This window comes from Taudactylus pleione, unplaced genomic scaffold, assembly GCF_031769625.1.
Source record: "Taudactylus pleione unplaced genomic scaffold, aTauple2 ptg000242l, whole genome shotgun sequence".
Lineage (NCBI taxonomy): Eukaryota > Metazoa > Chordata > Amphibia > Anura > Myobatrachidae > Taudactylus > Taudactylus pleione.
The window spans coordinates 3,088,008-3,112,500 of NW_028284644.1; the positions used below are offsets into that span (position 1 = coordinate 3,088,008).

Genomic DNA, 24,493 nt, shown 5'->3' on the forward strand with positions numbered 1-24,493 from the left:
CAAAGAAAATGTGGGTCACAGGGACCTCTCACTTTAAAAAATTTGGGTCCTGACTTTTTTTTGGATCTCATCTAAATTAAGGTTTTCTGTAAATCTAACAATTTAGCAGCTACAGACCATGAAGCAGATGACATTGGCCCCAGTAGGAAAAAAAAACAAAACACATTGGCCTCTTCATGAAGAAAATCATACACATTGGCCCCGATAGGACAAAACAAACACGTTTGCCCCCACAGGAAAAAATACAAACACATTGGCACAAATATAAAAAAAAAACTAAAAAAAAAAACACTGGCCACCACTGGAAAAAAAAACAAACAAAAAAAACACATTGATTCAAATTCAATGCACTGCAGCCAGAGTCAGCACTGTAGCCTGCCCTGCTGTGTCACTGCATAACTGGAGCGGGAGGCGGCATGCAGCTAAGTGATGTCATGGCAATGCAACACTGTCTCTGGGTGGCGACAGAATCAGGCTGCATCTAAGTCACTTGGAAAAGTCCAGCACTGCCAGGCTACAAGAATGCAGCACGGTGGGTGCAGGCAGGCTCACATTGGAATTTATGGGGCCCATTGTAAATTAAACAAGTAGGGCTACCAAATCAGCGGCACACAGATAGAGGGAAGCAGGCAGATGCTCACAAAGGCTGGGTCAGCAGAGGCATATATGGGTAGGGGTGGGTAGAGGGACAGAAGGGGGATGGGCAGAGGTACACATGATGGCAGGCAAAGATACACATGGGGTTGAGGCAGAGGCACACATAGGGGACAGGCAGAGACACATATGGGGGTTTGAGAGAGCAGTAAATATGTGTGTTGGGGCCTGCTCTATATACTCACCAGGGCTCGGCAGCAGCGATATCAGATTGCCTGCCTGTCATTACAGTGCGCTGGCTGCAGGGAGCTCTCAGTCGGCTCTGCAGTACATCGATGTGGTGAGCAGTTTCGGGAGCTTCCCTTCTCACCACACTGGGCTCCGTACGGCAGCCGCAATCTGATTCTCTACTAGGCCGCCTGTCACAAATGTAACTCCATGCTGCCGGGCCGGAGAGTATGGACAGCTACCCAGCAGTCATCAGGCAACTCCCCCTCCCCTGGAGTAGACATAACCGGGTCCCCAAACACTCCTGGCATTTCTGGGTGCTGGTCCCAGTGGCAGGCCGGACAGCGCTCACTATGTGGTGTCACCCTACTGCAGAATCGCGCCGGCACGGAACACCAGTCACCGGCTCACCATTAAATCCCCAGCCGCTAATAACCTACACTGACTGCATGAGGTCTTCAATCCAAGTGCAGGGGCTGTCTTCACGCCGTGTCATGTCCCTATAGTGCCGCATGACATCCAGTAAAGGCGCCACAAGCAGTTCATTTGTAGGGATGGACATCAAAGTTTGCCGACCATTGATGTTTTTGTTGTGACAGTGTTTTTACCATTCGATGGCGGCATTCCGACATTTGCCGCCATCGAATGGTAACGATTAGATGGGCTTGTGAGGATGGTCTTTTTTTTTTTTAATGCTAAGAGATGCGCTGTCCCTGCCTGCAGCTCTCAGCATCGGGAATCTTGTCATTAGAGCTACTCCAGGCCCCGTCCCCAATCCCATCTCGCACCCAGTCCCCTGCCAGCCGCGGTAAAAGATTACTGGGTCTTTTGCGCATGTCAAATAAATAGTTTTTTCCATCTACTACTTTTGATGCAATGGTTACTTACCATTGCATTGAAAGTTTTGATGGTGGAAGCCCAGCCAGCATTTCATGGTGGGCTTCAGATACGCATTCCTAGTCTCTTGCTGGCCTGACTCCATCTCTGGTTGTTATTGCCTGCAGCCGGGCCAGGATCATCAATCATTTAAAGAGGAGCCAATGATTGGCCAGGCAGAGCGCGTCCCTGAGGACCCACCCATTCTGAAAAAGGGAGTCCCCGGTCCTCAATACAGGGTAAAATACAAGTTATAGCGCGTATATGCGAACACTGTATCAGCTGTTTAAACAATTGATAAGTGGTACACTACTCTATGGAACCTAGGATTTGAAGGATTTCTATTAAGTACGATAACAGTATCCTATTGTGTCACATCCAATATTTTGCCCTTCAAAATTAAAATGTACCCCTCCTCAATGATCAGCATACCGGTCTCAAAAACTCTAGTAAACCTATTCAAAATACATTTTAAGATCTAGAACACTACCAAAAAGTATGTACATTGAGTATTTAATACAGAAAATTTAACATTTAGGGAAGAAAAATGTAACATTTCTAACCTACGCATGTAGGAGAACTAGAACTCCATGATCCATCAGCTGTGCAGGATACTGTAGATTCACCATCAAGTTCTAAATCTTTATTACATGAAAAAGTTACAGCATCTAAGTAATTGTACTCATCCCTGTGAGGGTCATGTGATCCATTTGGAGGTGCATCTGGTGCAGGACAGATAACCGCTGAAAGAAAAAGAAAAATACATTGGGGATTGATGAAGCAGCCTAAAGGTGCCAACAAACGTAGCGATCTGCACACGATCAGCCGATGTGTACGATTTCCATTGAAACTCGCCCTGGCAGCTCTGCACACGATCTGCACACAATTGGTGTCCAATCTTCATACGATCTTCTCCTGCATCCAGACTTTTTACATTGCATCGCATTCTAGATTGTCAGATCTGCCCTACTGCACGGCAGATCTGACGATGCGATGTACGACCAGCGGGGACGCGCATCGCATCGTGATCGTGAGTGGGGACTCGCGATTTTCTCAGGATTTGGCCATATTTTACATGATCTGTCGTTCCAATGTGTCGGAATCGGCCAGATCGGGTAAAATATCGCTGTGTGTGGCCAGTATTATACTAGATTGTTTTGGAATGCTTCTAAGTAAATTGCAGCTGTACAAAATCATATTCAAATTTTCAATCTATATCCAGGCCCCCAAACACCAGGCGACGTATTGTCCGATCCTGCGATGGGATCGGAAACGTTGCTCCGCCAGTTGGAAATTTCGACCGGCGCCCATCAATGTTCTCCAATCCGCCAGAGGATCGGTGAAATTATATATATTAAATTCCACAGATTTGTAAATCACGATCATATGGTGGTCGTGATTGGCAAATCTGTGAAATTCAACATGTTCGATTTCACCGATCCTCCGACTCGGCATCTGAGGATCACAGCATCGCGGTAATCCATCGGTGGTGTATGGGGGCTATTAGATGTACGATAGGCTCAATAGGGAAACTAAGAATTTATTGTGTGAATAAAACCAGAACAGTCTTAAAAATAATCTAAACTTAGTAAATGTTTTATTTCCATGTTTTTTTCATAATTCTACCTTTTTTCTTTCTAACAGTACATAATGCATAAAATACAAATTCTAAATAAACAAATACAAAAATTACTGTTGTGCAAATACATTAAAGCACAGTAGTACACAGTAATAGCTTCTAAATAAATCAAGTAGGAGGTCTTTAGTATATTTGAATATTCTTGCTCTCCTCATTTTGCATTTCGATTGTGTTTATAATAAATATATTATTTGGTTTACTAGTTCCATGGTTTTGCATAACAATTATGCCTCAGAGAAATAATTATTTTTTTTTTAACTCTTAGGACAGGTTCTCCTTATCTCCAGCAGCCAAATTCCTAAGCTTACTCTACTCACCACCTACCAACAACTGACCTTATTTTATACTGTATGTTATGTTTTCTGGGACTTCTGGAGGTTTGTGTGTGAAGACTGGCTTGCCCTGGGTGTCATCCCTTGTATAGATAACATTTAGTTGGGTTTTAAGAACACAGGGCCTGATTCAGACCCGCTCGCGAGCGCTGAGCTCTCTGAAGCGGGTCGATGGTGCCCTAATGCGCATGCGCGAGACCCGCATAGTGACAGCCAAGCCGTCGCTATGGGTCTCGCACCAAAGGGGGCGTGCTGTCGATGGTGAGTGACAGCACGCCCCCTTTGGTGGGTGTGCCGGGGGCATTACTGCCCAGACGGAAGCGTTCCCATGGGAACGCCTACCGTCTGGGGCAAGCCCCACTGACATCACTAGTGATGTTAGTGGGAGTGCTTTTGGCTCTGATAGAGCGAAAAGCACTCCTGGGCTTGCGGCAGCGAGACCCTACCGTAGGGTCTCGTCGCAAGCCCGATGGTTGTGATGGTCTTGACCATCGCGACCATCTTTTTGGCCGCTGGCATAAGCTGTGGGTGGTCACCCACAGCTATGTAAGCGGCTAGGAGGCCGCTCCAATTTTAGGTAGGAGGGCCCTGATTCAGAGCGAGCGCTCTTGTCAGAGCGTCTGGCTCTGAATCAGGCCAACAGTCGGTGCAAAACAGGCAAATCTTACAAGGAGAAAACTACAGCAACTGGTTCCTTGGATTCTGATGGATTGAAGGAATGCCTCACTGAAGGTTATGTATAACACTGTACTACTTTTATATTGGAATATAATTTTAATGCTTTCTGCAGCCCTGATGTTTAATCTTTTACTTGGGCCCAAAATCTAAACAAGGACATTAGAAAATGAACAAGTACAAGAGATCAATGCCAAGTTAAATAACTCTCGAGTAGCAACAAATATTTTTCATATAATTTTCTTAAAATTCTTGTAGATGAATAGTACAGTAAAGAGACTAGAACACAGTTTGTCACATCTTAATTTACCTTCACATTCAGGCTGATCATTGCTCCAGGTCCCGTCTGCTAGGCAATCTCTATAATTTCGTTTGGTTGTTAAGCGGTACCTAAAAGATGAGATAAAACATACACATTTTACTGTATCTTTACGAGCAGATCTGCTAATAACTCATCTATAGTACTATAAAAATAAGTTAATTTGAATATCAGAAGTAGTCAGCATTACCAACACCGAATAGAGATTATTATTACCCAAAAAACTGTTCAGGAAAAGGTCCCCCAAATCAAATAATAGAACCTTATTTCCAGTTGCTCTGTCCCATTCTCATGACTGAATATGTTGTAATATCAAAATTAAGTCACAGTCTGGCTGATTCAGATATGTATTCTAATGCCGCCGCTGCGTAAATTTGTACGCAGCGGCTGTGTAAAAATATGCAAAAGACGTAGTTGCCGGGATTTGTATTGAGACGTCTACCAATGGCTTCTTACATTCAAGCGTCTGAACAAAAACACAGCTGGTCACAGATCAGTCGATTATAGGACTTCTTAGAAACCCTACAATCGCGCAGAATGGCTACAGGTACGGAGACTCTAGAGCCATTTTCACTGCGTGCAGGATCGCAGGAAGACACATGCCCGAAAACTGTTGCGACACCCTGCGTTTGAGTCACCACATAGATGCATCCCAAGGGGGTCATGCTCCCTGTCAGTATTCAAACCATGAGTGCAATTGACAGATATTTGATAACTGGAGTTCAAATCCAATTGTGAAAGACATGGTTTCTTTATGCTTAATTTTAAATCTGAATGTATGTTCAAACATTCCTCAATATTTGTGAATTACTGTAATGTTGATTGCTTTAAAAAGACATGGGGCTGGTTTACAGTATGTGTGCGTTGAAACTGAGCAACCTCTGACCATCACTGACGAGTGTAAGATCTCCATGCTGTGTGTATTTTTGGTGTCTTTAACAGATTACCTTTTCAAGACAGTTATTTAGAGTTAAATAAAATCTTGCTTTAAGAAACGTCTGCATCTGCTTGTCTACTGCACCAAGCACTTTATCTGTTCTCCAGCTGTACTGCGGTTGAGCCCAGTGTCTCCAAACTCAAGCCCTCTGCCCGCTACCAGCTTATCACACACACACACACACAACTGACAGGGGTGTATCACACACACACAAACTGACTGGGTCACGGTATCATGTACACAACAAACAGGGGGGGGGCTCTCACACACACGCAGCTGACAGTGGGGGTATAACACACCCACCCACAACTGACAAGGGGGGGGGGTATCACACACATAACTGACTTTTGGTAGCACACACACACAACTGGATGGGAGGGTATGACACACAACCCACAAGGGGTATCACACACACCTGACAGGGGGGTATCACACACAACCCACAGGGGGAGGGGGGTATCACACACAACAACTGACAGGTGGAGTATCACACAGACAACTGGCACACTTAGTGGGGGGGGTCAAACAAACGACACACACAGGGGGGGGGTCACACATACTGACAGGAGGTGACAGGTGTCTCACACAAATTACTCACACACTCTGCAGACGTGGGGGAAAGGAGGAGAGGAAGACTTCAGCATGCCTGAGAAGCAGAGGAGGACAGTGCTATCTTAAGGGGAGTAATTATTGGAGTAATTAAGCTAATTGGAAACTTCCAATTGCTTAGTCATTAGGGGGGTGCTGCAGGGGTCTAGAAGCAAGTCTTAACAATTTTTCAAAAAATATGGATATATTGAAAAATTAGACCTGCTCTACTGTAGAGGTGCTCAAAAAAATAAATACATTCAAAACATTGCACCCAAATGAGTACCAAAAAGATCGATCTTGCTGGAAAAACCCTGCAGGTGCGAGATTTTTGGTAGACTCACACCAAATTGAATATGCCCCATAAATGTAGCACTTCCATTGTACTCTCTATTCAGCTTAATACCCAAAACCTAGAGCACAGAAATTTGTATTACTGGTTAATTCAAATTAAGTAAATAGATAACGCCATTATTTCACAAATGTAGTAGAATAAAGGTGGGTTCCAATCCTTTTCTAACATATCAGTTAATTTTATGGCGTTTCATTGTAAGAATGTTATAGAGCTTAATAATATGATCAAAATATTAATTGACAACTAGATTGCTTTAAAAACTATCAATTAACATCATGGAACGGCCCTAACTGTGCTGAGTTTGTATATTCTCCCTGTGCTTGCGTGGGTTTCCTCCGGGTGCTCCGGTTTCCTCCCACACTCCAAAAATATACTGGTAGGCTAATTGGCTCCCAACAAAAACATTAACCCTAGGGTGTATGTGTGTGAGCATGTGATAGGGAACATAGATTGTAGGTTCCACTGGGGCAGGGACTGATGTGAATGGCCAACTGTTCTCTGTAAAAGCGCTGCGGAATATGTGTGCGCTATATAAATAACTGGTAATAATAATAACTATAAATGAGGTCTAAAAAAGGTAGCAGTGAATATCCTTTTTTTTTGCATCTTCAGTGGTGCTACCTGTTGCATAAATGGAACCTTAAATGTGCTCATATATTAATCTAAGTCATTAAATTAGATTAAGTATGCTTTTTTTACTTTTCATTTATTGATCAAAATGTTCCAATATGAAATATCTTTGTAAAAGATTTCTGAAGACCCCAGAAAAAGAGTGAGGAGTTCTTGCACTGGAAGAGACTATGTGGATGGACAATGGGGCGCCAAATTTTCACATTGTGAAGCAATAGAACAGTTAGAAAATTCTGCTATGAGGCAAAGCAATATCTGTGAGTGTTTAGGTACACTTTGCATCGACCTTAACAATAATGACAAGTAGGAAGACAGGGGATGCCAGCACTCGGGATCCCTGCGGTCAGAACCCGATGCAGGCATCCCGACCAGGTCACAATGCCAATGCCTAACTGTAAGTAATCCTAACCTAACCCTACCCCTTCCCTAGTGGCTAAAACGAACCCTCCCCCTAACCCGCGTACTTACTTTCGGGATCCCGGTGGTCGGGATGCTGGCACCAGTTTTCTGATATCCCAACATTGTGATAAATGGCCGGGATTCGGACCGCATCCCAGAAGACCGTACTGAATTACAGTAAAAATCAAGTTGTGGACACTACCCCCAATAAGATCCTTTTTTCAGACAGCGCCACCATACATGAGCCAGGGTAACCTCATGCCTGGTCCCTCCAACAGACATACCATGTTGAGGTAGAGAAAGCTCGGAGACAGGTGGTTATTCCATCTGAATAAGCATTTATAGGTGTTTTCATTAATGCAGACACATAAGGAATATTTCATAGAGTTAATATAAATCTGAACACACTACTCTGGGTTGCTGCTCTTCCAAACATTTATTTTTTTCAGTCTGGTGTAGCACTAGATGTGAATGAGCTTTACTAATAATTGTATATATGTTTAATTATTCCCAAAATCTATCTATAAAGATGTATTTTTAATATACCAGATGTTTAACTTAATTTTTTTCTATTAGAGGTGTTTCATATCACCTTCATGGTCATGCAAAGTTTTTTAAAATTTTATTATTTTTTATTTTTACTTGTTCTTGCTAAATTTTTCAACTGTAAAAACATTTTCTGAAATATTAATACAATCTGATAAAAATGAACTGTCATTTATAAAGTGTTTTTGGAATAATAAACATCTTCCATCACACAGCTGAAAAATATTTAATTCACAAAGACAGACTTTTACAGTATTCTAGGTAAGAACTAATTTTACACATAAAACAACTGTCTATTGGTGAGAAGCATACTTCAACAGGGAGTTTCCTGTATAAACACAATTTGCACTCTTGATGATGTTTTAGATTCTGAAAGGCCATTGTCAGTCTTTTGGTGTGATTTGAGGTCATTCACATTTAACATAAATTACCCTATAGAACAAAAAAGGTGATGGTACATACTGTAGCTTTTTTAAAGAGATACAAACTTTCTAAGGCAGGAGTATCAGGCAAGGGGAAGAAGGAACAGAGTTGAGGATGAAGGGGGTGTTCACCTATAGAGTGGAAAGGGACAGAAAAGGTGTCCACTGATCATGACTGCGCTTTGGTTATTAAGAGTACATCCTGTGCTCTAAAACCTTGTTGAGTAATAGACCAACTGTGAGCAGGTGGGTATGTGTTAGAGCAATGGGTCTAACCAATGTTTATGAGTTAAAGTCAGGTGTTGTGTGAAAGAATCCAGTGAAAGACATACACAACCAAGGTGGGATAAATGGGATTATGTGAAGCAGCAAAAATGAGTTTTAATATGTCAGAGAATACAAAATTAGATAAAAGCATAACAATCATATAAAAAAATAAAATGTTGCAGCAAAAGTGAGCACAAACAATTTAGAGAGTGCAGTTAAACTAGAGATCGGATGATTTAGCAATAAGGACAAAAAAGGCTGGAGGGACACCCAAGGGGTATAGGCCCCAGTGTCCCAATTCAAGAAGATGGTTAAATTAAAAAGATCAAGGGAAAAGGGACTAGCTTCAGGCCTCAAACCAAGAACTACATAATTACCTTAGTACAGACATAGAAAAAGAGGTGCATTCAAAAAGTTTTCATTCAATGATGTAGAGCATTTGACATTAAAAGTGGACAGATCACTGTTGTCCAAAGACCTAGACAATAGGGAAAAAATAGGATGGTGGGGCAAGTTTTAGAATAAATGTCTCTGGGATGCCATGAGCTGATCATGTTAAAAGAAGAATCAAGATGGAGGCTTATTCCAAAAAGGGTCTGTTTTGTAGATCCTGAAGGAGATGGCCACATTGTCAAGCAGGGCAAGATTCCTAACTTAAGGTCTTCACCTTATAAAAGCATCCTTTTTAAGAGACAAGGAGGTGCACAGAGTTTTGGTCACATTCATTAAGTCTTTTTGTTTCAGTGTAGTTCGGGTGAAATTTTAGAATATTTGAAAGTTTTGACTAGGGTAAAGAGCAACAGGGAAAATGGAATTGTTGCTTTGCCCTTTGCTTTGTAATAATAAAAATATTATTTATATAACGTCTTTCTCACAATAGGACTCAAAGCAGAAACACTGTCTCCTCTCAGCTGATATTCCAAGTAATCATTCCCAACAGTCTCTACCAAATTAGAGCAAATAGTGTAAATTTAGAATTAACCTACCAGTATGTTTTTGGACGTTGTGAGAGGAAACCAATCTCCCTGCAATAAAACCATGGCAAACACAACGAGAACATACAAAACGCCTCACATACTGCTTGGTGGGAATCAAACCCAAGATCCTTCAGATATGCAGAATGTCTATAATACCTGCAATATAGGGAACCACGGGTTGCAAGATAGAAGAAAGGAAAAGATTGTCATGAGCTTGTAGAAGGCCAAAAGACTGTTTAAAGAGATAATTTTCAATTAGAGTGAGCCAAATTTTCAGAGTTTTGGATATTATCCAAAACTTAGTATCTACAGTATATTTTGTATAGTTTTGCATTTTAAAACATAATTCTACATAAGCCCTTTATTTTCTCTTTTTGGTGTAGGGTATAGATAGTAGATATAAGCCATTCTTGGGAAGGTATATTATTTCTCTTATATATTGAATTTTTTATATATATTATTCATTATTTCTTACATTGTGTCCAAAGCGCCAACATTATTAACTAAAGGAGAGTGCAACAATAGACGCATTTGTATCCACCTCTGAGTTTGGAAGATATGTCGCTTCACTTTGGTCCCATCTTCTGAGTACTAGAACAACGACACTGAACACCCAGATGTAAAGAGGCCACCCGATGCTGAGCAAACACTACAGGACAGAGTTCAGATTGTCCAACATCTTCCTTTGTTATTTATATGGTGAGTTTTTATATTCCACCATACACAGACAACTGTACAACAGTATATACACTATGATCTGTTTTTCCTTTCTTTCCATTTATAACTACACTACTGGGAAGAAGTGACATTCATACACACCAATAAGACAGAGAACGTGGCAGGATAAAACTCCTTATTATAAACTAATAAGAGTGTAATAAGCTGGAATCTCTCATAGATGCTAGGGGATATATTTTCACTATCCAAATAGCTGAAGAGAAGATAAGACTGGCTTCTATGGCGAATAGCTCAAAAGGGAAGGGAAAAGGGGAAAGGAACCCAAGCACTCGTGCTAATCCAAAAATGAGTTAGGAGTGATATGTACAGGATATCTCCACTATAACAAATAGATGTATCGCAAGGCTGAACTAGAATTCTGATCGTGGAGGTGCTCCCCTTAGAGTAAAACAATGCTATAGATAAAAGACAACTTTTTTTTGTGGGGGGGGGGGGACGGACAGGACTACATACATCACATTTAATAAATATACATACACTGCAAAATTGTCATCAGACTTAGAACCATAAAGTCAAAAACATATATCTTATTTCACGGTGAATATATAATTGATACTCAAAAGCAATTTTCCTCAATTCATGGGAGAAATATCCCTACAATTAGTAATAAGGTTTGAAATATCAGGGAAGGAAGTATCCCATTGTCTTCACTACAATATTATAATATACTAATCCAGAGTCAGTAGGTACATATTACAATATTCGTTAAAAAAATCATATGAATAGTAAGTGGAAAAATAATGTAAATTTACAGTGACAGTACTCAAAAAGAAATTGCAATGTGCAGGAAAGCTAAGTACAATCATATAGTTAAACAGTCTTTGGCCCGTATTCAATTAGAGGTGAAAAGTCAGAAAGGTTTTGCCTGTCTGACTTTCCGCCCCCTTCGCCTGTTTAAGAAACGATAACTTTTTGTGCGCGTCCCCTCTTTTCGCTCTACTCAATTCCAAACCACGTGAAAACGGAAAACGGCAAATGCGGAACAGGAGGAAAGTACTGTCAGAAGTGAGGATGTCTGTCTGTACCCCCCCCCAAAAAAAAAAGATGCACTAACATAAGTAATCAATGTACATGTGTACTAATACCCCTAATAAAAGTGTTTGGGGTACTTAAGTAGTTTAATTAGCTTCTTATTAGCGTCTATGCAAAAGTGGTGAAGAATGGCCTAAAGCTGTATTTTTTGTTGAAAATAAGTAGTCCAGTCAAATTTGGGGTACTTGAAAATGGGTGCAAGCATATTGAAATGTTTCAATTCTAAAGCGAACTTTTAAAAATTCCAAAAACGCACCTGCTACATGCACCTGCAATCCCAAAAACACCTGACCCATCCTTGCAGACCCCCAAGAAGTCTATTTCGCTTGTCCCCCCACTTTTTACTTTTTCGCCCCAAAAATGAAAGTACTTTTTAGGGGTGTTCTTAGGGTTTTATTATTGATTGTTTTTGCTAGTACTGTCCTTTCGGGGAGTGTGCCAAGGGTCCTGGGTCATTGCCCCACATTTGCACCCCAAATTAAAGATTTTGCACTTCTTTTCACCTGCTATTCATAGGCGAACCTTTTTGCATTGAGTTTCCGCGTAGGCGAATTCAGTTTGGAATTGAATTTGGAGATAAGTTCCAACCAGGCGAAAAGCGGCAATAATATGAGATATGGTAAGAACTTACCCTTGTTATCTCTATTTCTACGAAGTCCATAGGGTTCCACAGGATACCTTGGGTATAGGTGTGACGTCAGTCGCAGGGCACCAAAGAGTTAAGCTTTCAGCCTCCCAGGATGCACTAGGTCCCCCTCCTATACCCCGCCCCCGAGCCAAGGCACCTCAGTTAGTTACCAAGCCATAGGCCGGAGGAGGAGAAGGAAGAGAGAGAACAAAGATCTGGACACATACAAGAATCACATTCTCACCAGAGGGAGACAGAAAACCGGTGACCAGAGCAAAGCCCATCTGCAGCACAGGTGCGACAGGGCGGGAGTCCTGTGGAACCCTATGGACTTCGTAGAAATAGAGATAACAAGGGTAAGTTCTTACCATATCTCATATTTTCTACTTCAGGGTCCATAGGGTATCCACAGGATACCTTGGGGATGTCCCAAAGCAGTATCCTTCAAGGGTGGGGACGCTCCTGTGCAGAAAGGAGAATCCGCCGCCCGAAGGAAGCATCCTGAGAGGCGAAGGTGTCAAACCTGTAATACCTCACGAAGGTATGGACAGAGGACCACGTAGCAGCCTTGCAGATCTGGACTGCAGAGGCACCACGTCGAGCTGCCCATGAATGACCCACAGACCTAGTGGAATGAGTCTTCAGAGAAGGAGGAACCGGTAGGCCTTCATGAAGATAAGCTTCAGAAATAGCCATACGGATCCAGGCTGCCAAAGTTTGCTTTGAAGCAGGCCAACCCTTTTTACGGAAGCCATAGAGGACAAACAAAGCGTCCGACTTCCTAAACGAAGAGGTGCGGTCAACATAAGTCCTTAAGGCCCGCACAACATCCAAAGAGGCCTCACCTATGGAAAGACCCGGTGAGTTAAAGGCCGGAACAACGATTTCCTCGTTAACATGAAACTGGGAAACAACTTTGGGAAGAAACTCGGGCCGAGTGCGGAGTACTGCCCTGTTCCCATGAAAAACCAAGAAAGGGGGTCTACAAGAAAGAGCCCCTAACTCAGAAACACGTCTGGCCGAAGCAATAGCCAGAAGGAAAACAGTCTTAGCTGTTAGCCATTTAAGATCCACTGATCCCAGTGGTTCAAACGGCGGTCCTTGGAGAGCCCTCAGGACCACAGCCAAATCCCAAGGCGCCACAGGTAGAACAAAGGGCGGCTGAATGCGGACAACACCTTGCATAAAGGTGCGCACATCCGGGATTGTATGAATCCTACGGTGAAACCAGACAGACAGGGCCGCAACCTGTACCTTCAAAGAAGCAAGGCGAAGCCCATGATCTAGTCCCGCTTGCAGGAAGGCGAGAATCCGAGACAGACGAAACTCCCGCGGTGCATAACCTCTCGGTCGACACCACTGGAAGAACGTATGCCACACGCGATGGTATATCCTCGTGGAAGACGGTTTCCGAGCTCGCAACATGGTACGCACCACAGAGCTGGAAAACCCCCGGGACCTCAGCATGGCCGTCTCAACAGCCACGCCGTCAAAGACAGCAGAGTCAGGCCCGGGTGACGACAAGGACCCTGAGACAGGAGGTCCGGTTGTAGCGGCAACCGCAGAGGACTGTCCACGGACAGACCCTGAAGGTCTGAGAACCATAGCCGTCTGGGCCACGCGGGAGCTATCAACAGGAGCGTCCTCCTTCCTGTTTGAATTTCCGGATTACCCGTGGAAGAAGGGAGACCGGAGGGAACAGGTATGCGAACCGGAACGTCCACCGGACGGACAGAGCATCCACCAGAGACGCCCCTTCGTCTCTTGTGCGAGACACGTACACCGGCAACTTGTTGTTGTGCCGGGACGCCATGAGGTCGATCTCTGGAAGACCCCATCTGTCCACCAGTAGTTGAAAAACGTCCGGGTGCAGGGACCATTCCCCCGGATGAACGTCCTGGCGACTTAGAAAGTCCGCCTCCAAATTGAGCACTACCGGGATGAAGACCGCTGATATGGCCGGAAGATTGCGCTCCGCCCAAACCAGGATCCGAGACACCTCTACGAGAGCCGCCCGGCTTCGGGTTCCTCCTTGCCTGTTTATGTAGGCCACGGTGGTAGCGTTGTCCGACTGGACCTGTACCGGGTGACCCTGGAGAAACCGATGTGCCTGCTGGAGAGCATTGAAGACCGCACAGAGTTCCAAGATATTGATTGGAAGCTCCGCTTCTGTCGGCGTCCACCTACCCTGGAACAGATGTGGACCCGAAACTGCTCCCCAGCCCCGAAGACTGGCGTCCGTTGTCAACAGGACCCAATTTGGAACCCAGAACGGACGTCCCTCGCTGAGGTGGGTCGTTTGTAACCACCAAGCAAGGGACAGGCGAACCTCCGGGGTGAACACAATCGTCTGGGACTTCAGAGACTGAGGCAGCCCGTTCCACTTTGACAGGATCAGGTTCTGCAGAGGTCTGGAGTGAAACTGGGCATATTCCACCATGTCGAACACCGACACCATGGAGCCCGGTAACCTCATCGCCGAGTGTAGAGACACCCGGCGGCTGTGCAGACAACTGCGCAACCTTGACTGTAAAGCAGAGATCTTTTCCTCCGTCACGAAGATCCTTTGCTGTCCCGAGTCCAATAAGGCTCCAAGATGCAGAATCCTCCGAGACGGGATTAGAGTGGACTTCTGCCAGTTGATTAGCCAGCCGTGCCGTTGCAGCAGGGCAATGGTCAGGTCCAAGTGGCGTAACAGGAGCTCTGGAGATCCCGCCACCAATAACAGGTCGTCCAAGTACGGCAACATGCGGACTCCCTGCAGCCGCAGAGAAGCCGCCATGACCGCCATCACCTTGGTGAAAACACGTGGTGCTGTCGCCACTCCAAAAAGGTAACGCCCGAAACTGGAAGTGGTCGCTGCGGATTGCAAACCTGAGGAACTGTTGATGGCGCAAAAGAATAGGGACATGCAGGTAAGCGTCCTGTATATCCAATGACACCATGTAGTCCCCAGGTTCCAGCGCCAGAATGATGGACCGTAGGGTCTCCATCCGAAACTTCGGTACCCACAAAGACTTGTTGAGTGCTTTGAGGTTGAGAATCGGACGATACGACCCATTGGGTTTCTGTACCAAAAAAAAGATTTGAATAGAAACCCTGGCCCCTCTGGGAGAATGGAACAGCCACTATAACTCCAGCCTGGAGCATAGTGTGCAATACCTTCCGCAGCTCCGTAGCCTTGTTCCGGTCTGATGGTAGACCCGTGGTGAAGAATCGAGCCGGGGGTCTGTGCCGGAAGGAGAGGGCGTACCCGTGGGAGACCACCTCCAGAACCCAAGTGTCTGTCGTAGTGACTGACCAACACTGGGCGAACTGCAGCAGGCGGCCTCCCACCCTGGGATCCCCCAAAGGGAGGCCCGGACCGTCAGGCTGCAGGCTTGTCATCTGGCTTGGGGGCCGGACGTCTGGTACTCCATGCCTGCTTCCGGGGCTTGACCGATTTCCTAGGGCCAGCCTGACGAGGAAACGACTGTGGTTTGGGCCTGCCCTGGGCCCTAGATGACCGAAAGGACGATGGTCCAGAACCAGAAGGAGCAGCGGCCGACGGGAGACAAGCCGATTTGGCTGCCGCCAGCGTGGCCACAATCTTATCCAGATCCGGACCGAAGAGAACTTCTCTGGTATTCCCACTTAGCAAAATAATTATCCGCGAACGGATAAGCCACCGCCAGGCGTCTCTGCGGCTGGTATCTTTTGCCAGGCTGTTTCCACGCCTCCTCTAAATGGTCCACCAACTGACTCGAAAGAGGAAAGACTGTGGCATCGCCCTTCACGTCTTTGAAAAAGGCATACTTAGACTTAGCCGCTGGGGGAACTTCGTCCTCAATCACCAAGGCTGTGCGGACCGCCCGAATAAGTCCAGGAATATATACTTTGGACTTAGCATCAGCGTCCTTAGTATGGAGAGGTTCCTGATCGTAAGGATCCAGAATCTCCCCATCATCAGACGTCCCTTCGTCATCCTCATAAGGAGCGGACAGAGACGCCACCGGCCGTTTATGAGGCCGCATCACAGACTTCCCTTGCAACACATCCGACAAGTGCTGTACAGAACTCGTCAGGGAGTTAACCCACGCTGGCTCCTGAGAAACCGGGAGCGGGGAAATAGGGAGACTGTGGGGTACCACCAATTGTCGTGGGAAACCCTGCATGGGTGACGACACCACAGACTGCTGGGACAAACCCATCGGAGTAAACGCGGGCTGCGGAGCTAACTGGCCCACTAAAGCTGTTAGCGCCTGAGCGAAACAAGCCCAGGGCGGCTCCTGTACCGGTGCTGTAACCGTAAGAGGCCGCGCCATGGACAAACACTGCCGGCAAAGGCCCTCCGCGCTACCCTCCCCCTCCGCTAACGGTACTTTACACGTGGTACACTGTAGCCGGAGGGGAAAATCACTTTCAGACATGATGGCACCACGTATGTGACCCCTCTCACCAATTATATATTAAATAGGCGAGAGACCACCCTGCAGCACCGCACCGCAAGGGCTTAGCAGAAAGAACAGGGACAGTAATAAAGCTGACAGTCTTGAGAAGAAAAGTTACAGGCAGCAGCGCTAGCATAGTCACATACAATGCAAAGAAAATCAATTCCTGCACTAACAGCGCTGCTCACTCAACTACACAGACACAGGGCCTGGTAGGACACAGCGCTGCATACACAGACCTGACCACAGCGGAGGAGAGGTATGCGGGGGGACCCAGACCACGATGCTTCCAATGCAGGCTTCCAGCAGCGTTCACCATGCTTCTGAAAAGATGGCCGCCGAGGAGCAGAGAGAAGGCTGGCCTGGGGGAGGAGCGCTGACACAGGGCCAGTCAGCACAGTGCAGAGAGGGCTGTGTGCAGCGGGGGAGGCGCCGGCTGTGAGACAGGGAAGGCGCGCTCCCCTGGCATGCATTTAAGCCCTGGGACGCCGCAGCGCTACCGCTCTGCTGCAGTCCGCTGTTCCAGGGGGTAGTGGAAGCGCAGGTTGGTCGCCTGGCTCCACGCTGCAGCCAGTCCCCAGGGAGCCCCCTGCCTGGGGACTTAGGACCATGTGATCAGCGGGGACCCACCGCGGGACCCCGCTGCTTACCTCTGTCCCCCTTGAATCCGGCCATGGTCCGGAACATCTGGGGTCACCGCTAGCTGTGACCCCAGATGCCCACCAGCATCCCCAGATCAGTACCAGCGTTCTGGTACCGGCGGGGTGTAGGGAAGACAGCATGGACATCAGGACTGACTGTCCATGCTGTTCATCCAGATGTGCAACCACCGCTGCATGAAGAAAAAGCTTCAGGGGCTCTTCTAGCCCCCACTCCAACAGGTGCACCCGACTCCGGCCGGGCACCAAACTAAACTGAGGTGCCTTGGCTCGGGGGCGGGGTATAGGAGGGGGACCTAGTGCATCCTGGGAGGCTGAAAGCTTAACTCTTTGGTGCCCTGCGACTGACGTCACACCTATACCCAAGGTATCCTGTGGATACCCTATGGACCCTGAAGTAGAAATTCGAAACTTTTCATCGATTAGGGCTTTTCGCCTATAATTGAATACGGCCCTATGAGGGTAACAGTAATGAGACGGGAGAGATTTATAAGCAATTTACAATTAAAATTGATATATGCAGGAAAGTTATAGAAACACACTCAGCACTGATAGTACTGAGAAAAACCTGGCACTTGATTTACTTTGATTGATTTGTAAAACAGCAAGTGATATGGGTTTAGTTTAAACCCTAGAGACCATAGTATCATTAATATAGATCACTTTTGCTATCAATTAGCTATTTCCATTAGATAAGAGCTATTTGTGATACACTTTTCTCTTTTATATCTACATTTATATTTTTCTGTTTTGTAATTATGTGATACTTGTATTAAATATTGTATTTTACTAAAGCCTCTTGTTTTCTAACAGACAGCAAACCTTATTTAATATTTTATGTGATTAGTTTTGATCTACAGAGCTTAGCGCAGTAATTCTCTATACACTTGAATGCAGGAAAGTTATGTATAATCATACAATTGAGTTGTCTTTGGAGGTAAAAATCATATATAATAATGAACAATTATCACAGACAGAGTTTTCTAGCCAATTTAAAAAACTTTTCACAGAAAGGGTCATTCCGTGTGAAATCAACACACTGATTTTACCTCACCAGCTCAGATTTGTTAAAATTTGGAATATGGAAAGTATATATGTATAGTTTATGAAAAGTACACATTTTTAAAATATCTCATTCAGTTTCCAAAATATGGCTATGTAGTTTACAATAATCTCTCAAAACCGCACAACCAGCATATTTTCAAATTGCCACAGCAGCTCTCCTAATTAAGCTAGAGAGATGGGAGCGGTCATTTCTCTGTGTTTTTTTATGCCCTTCCCTATGATAAACAACACAGTAAAGTGAATTTACGTCATTATTTTTCCACTTTCTATTCATATGATTTTTTTAACCAATATTGTAATATGTACCAACTGACTCTGGATTAGTATATTATAATATTGCAGTGAAGACACAGATATTTCAAACCTTATTACTAATTGTAGGGATATTTCTCCCTTGGAATTAGGACAATTGCTTTTGAGTATCAATTATTTATTTGCCGTGAAAGAATATATAGGTTTTTGACTTTATGCTTCTAAGTCTGATGACAATTTTGTAATGTATATTTAATAAATATAATGTTTTAGACATTTTTGTACTATAGGATCTAGTGCCCCCCACAAAAAAAAAAAAAGTAGTACTTATCAGTCTTTTTTCTATGGCTTCTAAGGGGCACTACTACTTTAGGGGGCCATGCATATTGTCAAAATGACAGGGGGTACTGCATAAGTAAAGACTGTGTAATGGTTAGCATTACTGCCTCACAGCACTGAGGTCGAGGGTTCGATTCCCACCACGGCCCTAACTGTGTGGAGTTTGTATATTCTCCCTGCGTTTGCGTGGGTTTCCTCCCACACTCCAAAAAAATATACTGGTAGGCTAATGGGCTCCCAACAAAAATTAACCCTAGTGTGTAAGCATGTGGAAGGGACTATAGATTGTAAGCTCCACTGGGGCAGGGACTGATGTGAGTGGCCAAATATTCTCTGTAAAGCGCTGCGGAATATCTGTGCGATATATATATAACTGGTAATAAATAAAATAAAAAATAAATAAGGGGCGCTGTATATGGGGCAAAACCAATAGGGGCACTACTTTAGGGATCCTGCATATGGGGCACTGCATAAGGAACACTACTTTAGGGGGACCTGCATATGGGGCAAAACTACTGGGGGAGCTACTTTAGGGACACTGCATAAGGGTCACAATACAGATACACATGTATACATGTTTGTGTATATAGAGAGGGAGAGATATTTGGAACTCCCCATTCCCCCCTAAAAATCCTGCGTTTGCCCCTACCTGGGGACAAAGAAGGGACACAGAAAAGAGTTGGCTGGGGACCACTGGCGTAACTACCGTAGGTGCAGGGGGTGCAGCTGCTATGGGGCCCAGCCACCTCCGGGGCCCGGCCCTCCCCCTGCACCTAAGGTGCCAGGCCAGCAGTGGTTGAGTCCTTCAGCAGTGTGCAGTGTCACATGACATCTGCGATGCTGTCAGTGAGGACGCATCCGGAAAGGAGAGAACAAGCCCAGGGCTGAGTGACAGTGAGTAATGTGGAGAGGAGGGGATGGAGCAATGAGAAACAAGGGAGCAGGATGCGGCTGCACAGCGCATCTTGCTCATCCCCATGTTATACTCCAAGTGAGAGATTGCAGAGGTGGGCCCAGTAACTCCTCTCTGCCTATAATACTAGGATTTTCCCTGCTGCTCAGCTCTGTTCTCCTTTTGTGGGCGGGGCTTGATTCACGTGGGCGGGGCTAGATGCAGACAGCTAGGCAGCTACGGGGGTCACTCACTGCAGGTAGGAGCATGGGCACAATATTTGTGACTGCTATTAGTCATTACAAGTCCAAGCAGTGTCACTTATGACAAAAGAGTGAGAGATAGCAACATTGTATAGTAAGCAGCTTTGTCCACGAGTGTAAAAGCTGGTGTGTCCTGATAAAATTAATGTAGCTGGAGATATACATAACATAACTGGACATCTGACTGGCTTTCTTGTGTAAGATTATTTGTAATCAGACATAAAGCAACTAAACAGCACAGACATGAGAGATACTGTACCATTGTACACTGGCGTTACTAGCTTAGGTGCAGAGGGTGCGGCTGCTATGGGGCCTAGGACCTAGGGGGGCCCGTGAAAATTCTGCTATGGGGCCCCCTTCGGACTAGTTACGCCCCTGCTGGGGACACAGAAAGGGAAGGGCTAGTGACTGGGGAGGCAGAAGGGGGAAGGCTGGGGAGACAGAATGTAATTATTCAGAAAATATGGAGGGAGGGGGGTGCCAGTCCATTACTTTGCCAGGGGTGGCGCACAGACCCCTAGATACACCCTTGGTGATTCCTTAGGTGGGCTATTTAATATATTGGGTTGTAATTATTGTTATTTGCTGAAGTCAGTACACAATTAGCTTAATCTTTATGCAAAAATTCAGAAATGTTTAAATGTTCTTAATCTTCCTACTTATCTGAAAAATATTACCATGTCATCTACATATCTTTTAAAAATATGTAATGGGTGGTCAGAAGAGATTACTAAAGATTTTGTGCATTAACTTCAACAAAATGGTAACTTAAATTTCACATCAAAAACAGATAATACCAGGATTTTTTTTTTAGATTTGGTATTACATTGCAGGTACTTGACAGGTAATACAAATAGTTTCATTAAGGAAGTGGGAACTACTTGATATGTCCACTTTGATAGGTGGTCACTGATATAGATGGTAAAGTAGCATACCGCAATCACAAATCAGAATTATTTAGAGAAATTGTAGCGATCCATCAAAATGCAAAGAACACCAAGCTTTTTTTATAGTCCCATTTCATGAAGGGGTTACCCTGATAATATAATGTGCTGGATTATCTAGATAATGTAGATAGATATTGTCACCAGGTTTATACAATTTTAGAAAATAAGGATATGGTTCCATTCTTGCCATCAACATTTTATTTCCATAGGTTTTGTCCTGATGGGATAAAAACCATTGTAGGAAAATCAATACATGGAATATCAATTCCCCATTGAGGAAGTAGTATTTCACTTTGAAACTAGTATCAGGACGCATACTTGTTTTCCACATGTTTAGGGCTACCATAAACCCCAAAGGGTTTTAGATTTGCAAATACTTTATGAGCACAGATTTGTATTTTAATCTATAATAAAGTGTTTTGCAACAGAATTTGTTGCTGGGCCTGGTACCCTACATCCCCGGATAGATGGACAAATTACCTAAAGAGGTGATGGGACTGCCAAAGCGCACAGATGTGTAGAAATCTGCTCTGCATCCAGGATAGGGGCAAGTTAACTAAAGAGAATAGGAGACGGTCAATGTGCTCAAAGTCTGCTTGATTTACCACAATTTTAAGTGCATATAGTTTATGGCTTCATAACGTTACTGTACAGTATTTGATGCATTGTGGCTTTTAGATTTTTTTTCCCTTAAAAGAGATTAGAATTTCCTTAAAGTGCTGAAATGTAATCCATACCAATGACCTCTCAAAGGATCAGTCCTAAACTATATTCTCTTAACACAAACCTCTAGACATAGCACTTAAATTACAATACATACACTGTGTCAGAGCAACCACACATTTACCCTAAATCAATAGCCTGTCTGCATACAACCAGTATACAATTAACAATATTTATAATAGATAAGTACTGTACTAAAAAATTTTTTTTTCACATTATGCAATAAAATACACATTATGATATTCCACTGTAGCTTTGCAGTATAGTAGATTAATACAGTATTTATTTTTCATCCCAAATGATCAGTTAAAGCCACATCCCTTTTATTTTTTTTAGTAATAAAAAATAGAAATTATAAAAATAGTAAAGCAACTATAGTTTTGAGCAATGTATAACCCCGTTAGCAAAAAGTAAGACCCTATAATGAACAAAGTGTCTTTCTGATAATTTTAGACAGACAAAAATGGAACCTATGTCACTAGAATAAAATCATTTCTTCAGACAAGCTTATCCAGAACCACCTACATACCTTATCCTACAAAATTTCATCCCATCTATACAGTCCACACATAAATTTACATAAATTCTATTTCCTCACTTTCATATGCCACTGCCCTTAGGCCACCATTCCTGTGACTAGAGCATACAGTCCACCAAGAACCTCTGCAATCCAGATGGACCAATATGCAATACTGTATGCAGCACTTACCCTTGTGTATCAATGCCTATTTCCTTATAAATAGCAAGCAGGGCCCTCTTACCTCTTTGTCTGTCTATCATTACCCAGTCTTGTTTTATTAATGTTTTGTTTTCAATTTTAAAAGGGTAACATAATATGCAGGTGCTATATAAGTAACTGTTAATAACTAAAATAAACTAGAAGAGTTAGAATAATAAGAATGATTTAATTATGATAGTGTACACACAAATAAACACACAAAAGTACCTTTAGTACTCTTAAATCCATTTTTCCGATTCCATATAGGGGACACTGCTACTATGGAGCTGTGCTGAAGGCGTAGGAGCTGTGCTCTTAAATGGTTAATTTCTTGGAGTATGAAGCTTCGCTAGCATTTATTATAGGTTATATTGTCCTCTCTTATAATAGTCTCAAGGTGCGTACACATGGTTCGATATTTATGAACGGTAACAATATTGTTCAAAGATATATTGTTTATTTTTATGCAGTGAACGACCAACGATGCGCGTTCCCGCATGAACTATAACGATATCTATGATTGTTTGTACATGCAGGCCAATCTGTTTAGTGCGTACACACGGTAACGATTAAACAGGACGATATGAACGATAACAATCATATCGTTAACATCCTCCTGTTTTGGGGCCCTTCCAACCCCCAAACGACGGTCGATGCGCGGTCATGGATGGTCGATATCGATCATCGCCCGTGCATGCAGGCCAACCTGGTCGATATCGACCAGATTAGCCTGGTTACTATAGGGACCCGCGATCGTTGATCGCGGGTCGTTATAGTCGTTTGGGGGTTGGTGCATGTGTTACATGTTCGATATCAAACATACGGCACATGCAGGACGATCAGACAATGATATCTTTATCGTTGTCTGATCGCTCCATGTTTACGGAGCTTTTGAAAGATACGAGTATCTTTGAAAGATCTCTTTCAAGTCGTTGGTGGTACAGATCGTTCCGTGTGTACCCAGCAAAAGAGTTATTATTAGTTGGTTACATAGATTCTGGAGAATTCTAAATCCATCATACAATGTTGCAAAAACTTAATCTCTCTGTTCAGCAGCTTGTGAATGATAAGTCTTTGCACAATGACATTTCTGCGTTCCATCCAATCGAAACTATAACGGGGAACACTGTTTATCCAGCCCTCACCGATAATAAATGTAGGTATAGTTTAAAGAATGAGTGTAGGGGAAGATGCTGGCGCATACTGCAGCAGCCCAATATTAAACCTTTATCTGCCCCAACAGAAAAATACAGAAATATTGCCAATATATAGTGAATATAAGATCAAAGGCGCTATAGTACCTACATTTATAGCATATATATATATATATATATATATATATATATATATACACACATACACATATACATATTATATATATATATATATATATATATATATATATATATATATATATATATGTACAGGCAAATGTCACCACATCTATGGATTCTTTGTTTTCTTTTAGGAGTCCTCTTCAACGATTTTTCGGTCAAGATGGGTATACATAGAAATATAAACATACAAAAGAAACCATGCGTAGTAATGTCTATTTACAAAGTCCCCCGTTTCCACGTGATAAAATAAATAGTGGAATGGTGTCCAGAAAAGGAAGAACTCCTCAAATTGACACAGAAAAGCGCTGAGCAAACCGAGCAGACCTATGGTCTAACAGCACAGGTGAAACTGTTGAGGATGGTTGAATACATACAGCAGCAGCACGGTCAGCACAGATACAGTCATACACACTGCCTGAACTTCACTGCGCTCAACGAAGCTGACAGTGCCTTTACAGTACTGCCTCCACACCACTTGCTGTTGGGCGTACACCAAGGAGACACTCTATTGAGACATCGGAGGGTCCGCAATATTTGGACTGCTATTACCATCACCCACGGCATAACAAATTGGAGTGCTTTTAACTCCACCCATTGGAGTATTCGCAACATACGGACCACCACATACGGACCACAGCATACCTTATCGGAGTACAACTAGTTACAGTATTACACTCCGTTTGTTG

The 24,493-nt window shown here is 43.8% G+C and overlaps 1 protein-coding gene across 3 annotated transcripts in view; it reads right to left on the bottom strand.

Moving 5' to 3' along the window:
* The window catches only part of LOC148516717 (zona pellucida sperm-binding protein 3 receptor-like), a 178,398-nt gene that overhangs the window by 69,868 nt on the left and 84,037 nt on the right, over positions 1 to 24,493 (bottom strand). For all 3 annotated transcript variants that reach the window (XR_015879383.1, XM_088479578.1, XM_088479577.1), the window contains exons 5-6: positions 4,655 to 4,734; positions 2,262 to 2,441 (exon numbers count right to left, since the gene is read on the bottom strand). Coding sequence is in view for 2 of the 3 variants with exons in the window: in XM_088479578.1 (XP_088335704.1) it covers positions 2,262 to 2,441; positions 4,655 to 4,734 (260 nt within the window). In the remaining variant the exon portion in view is untranslated. The remainder of the gene's footprint in view (positions 1 to 2,261; positions 2,442 to 4,654; positions 4,735 to 24,493) is intronic.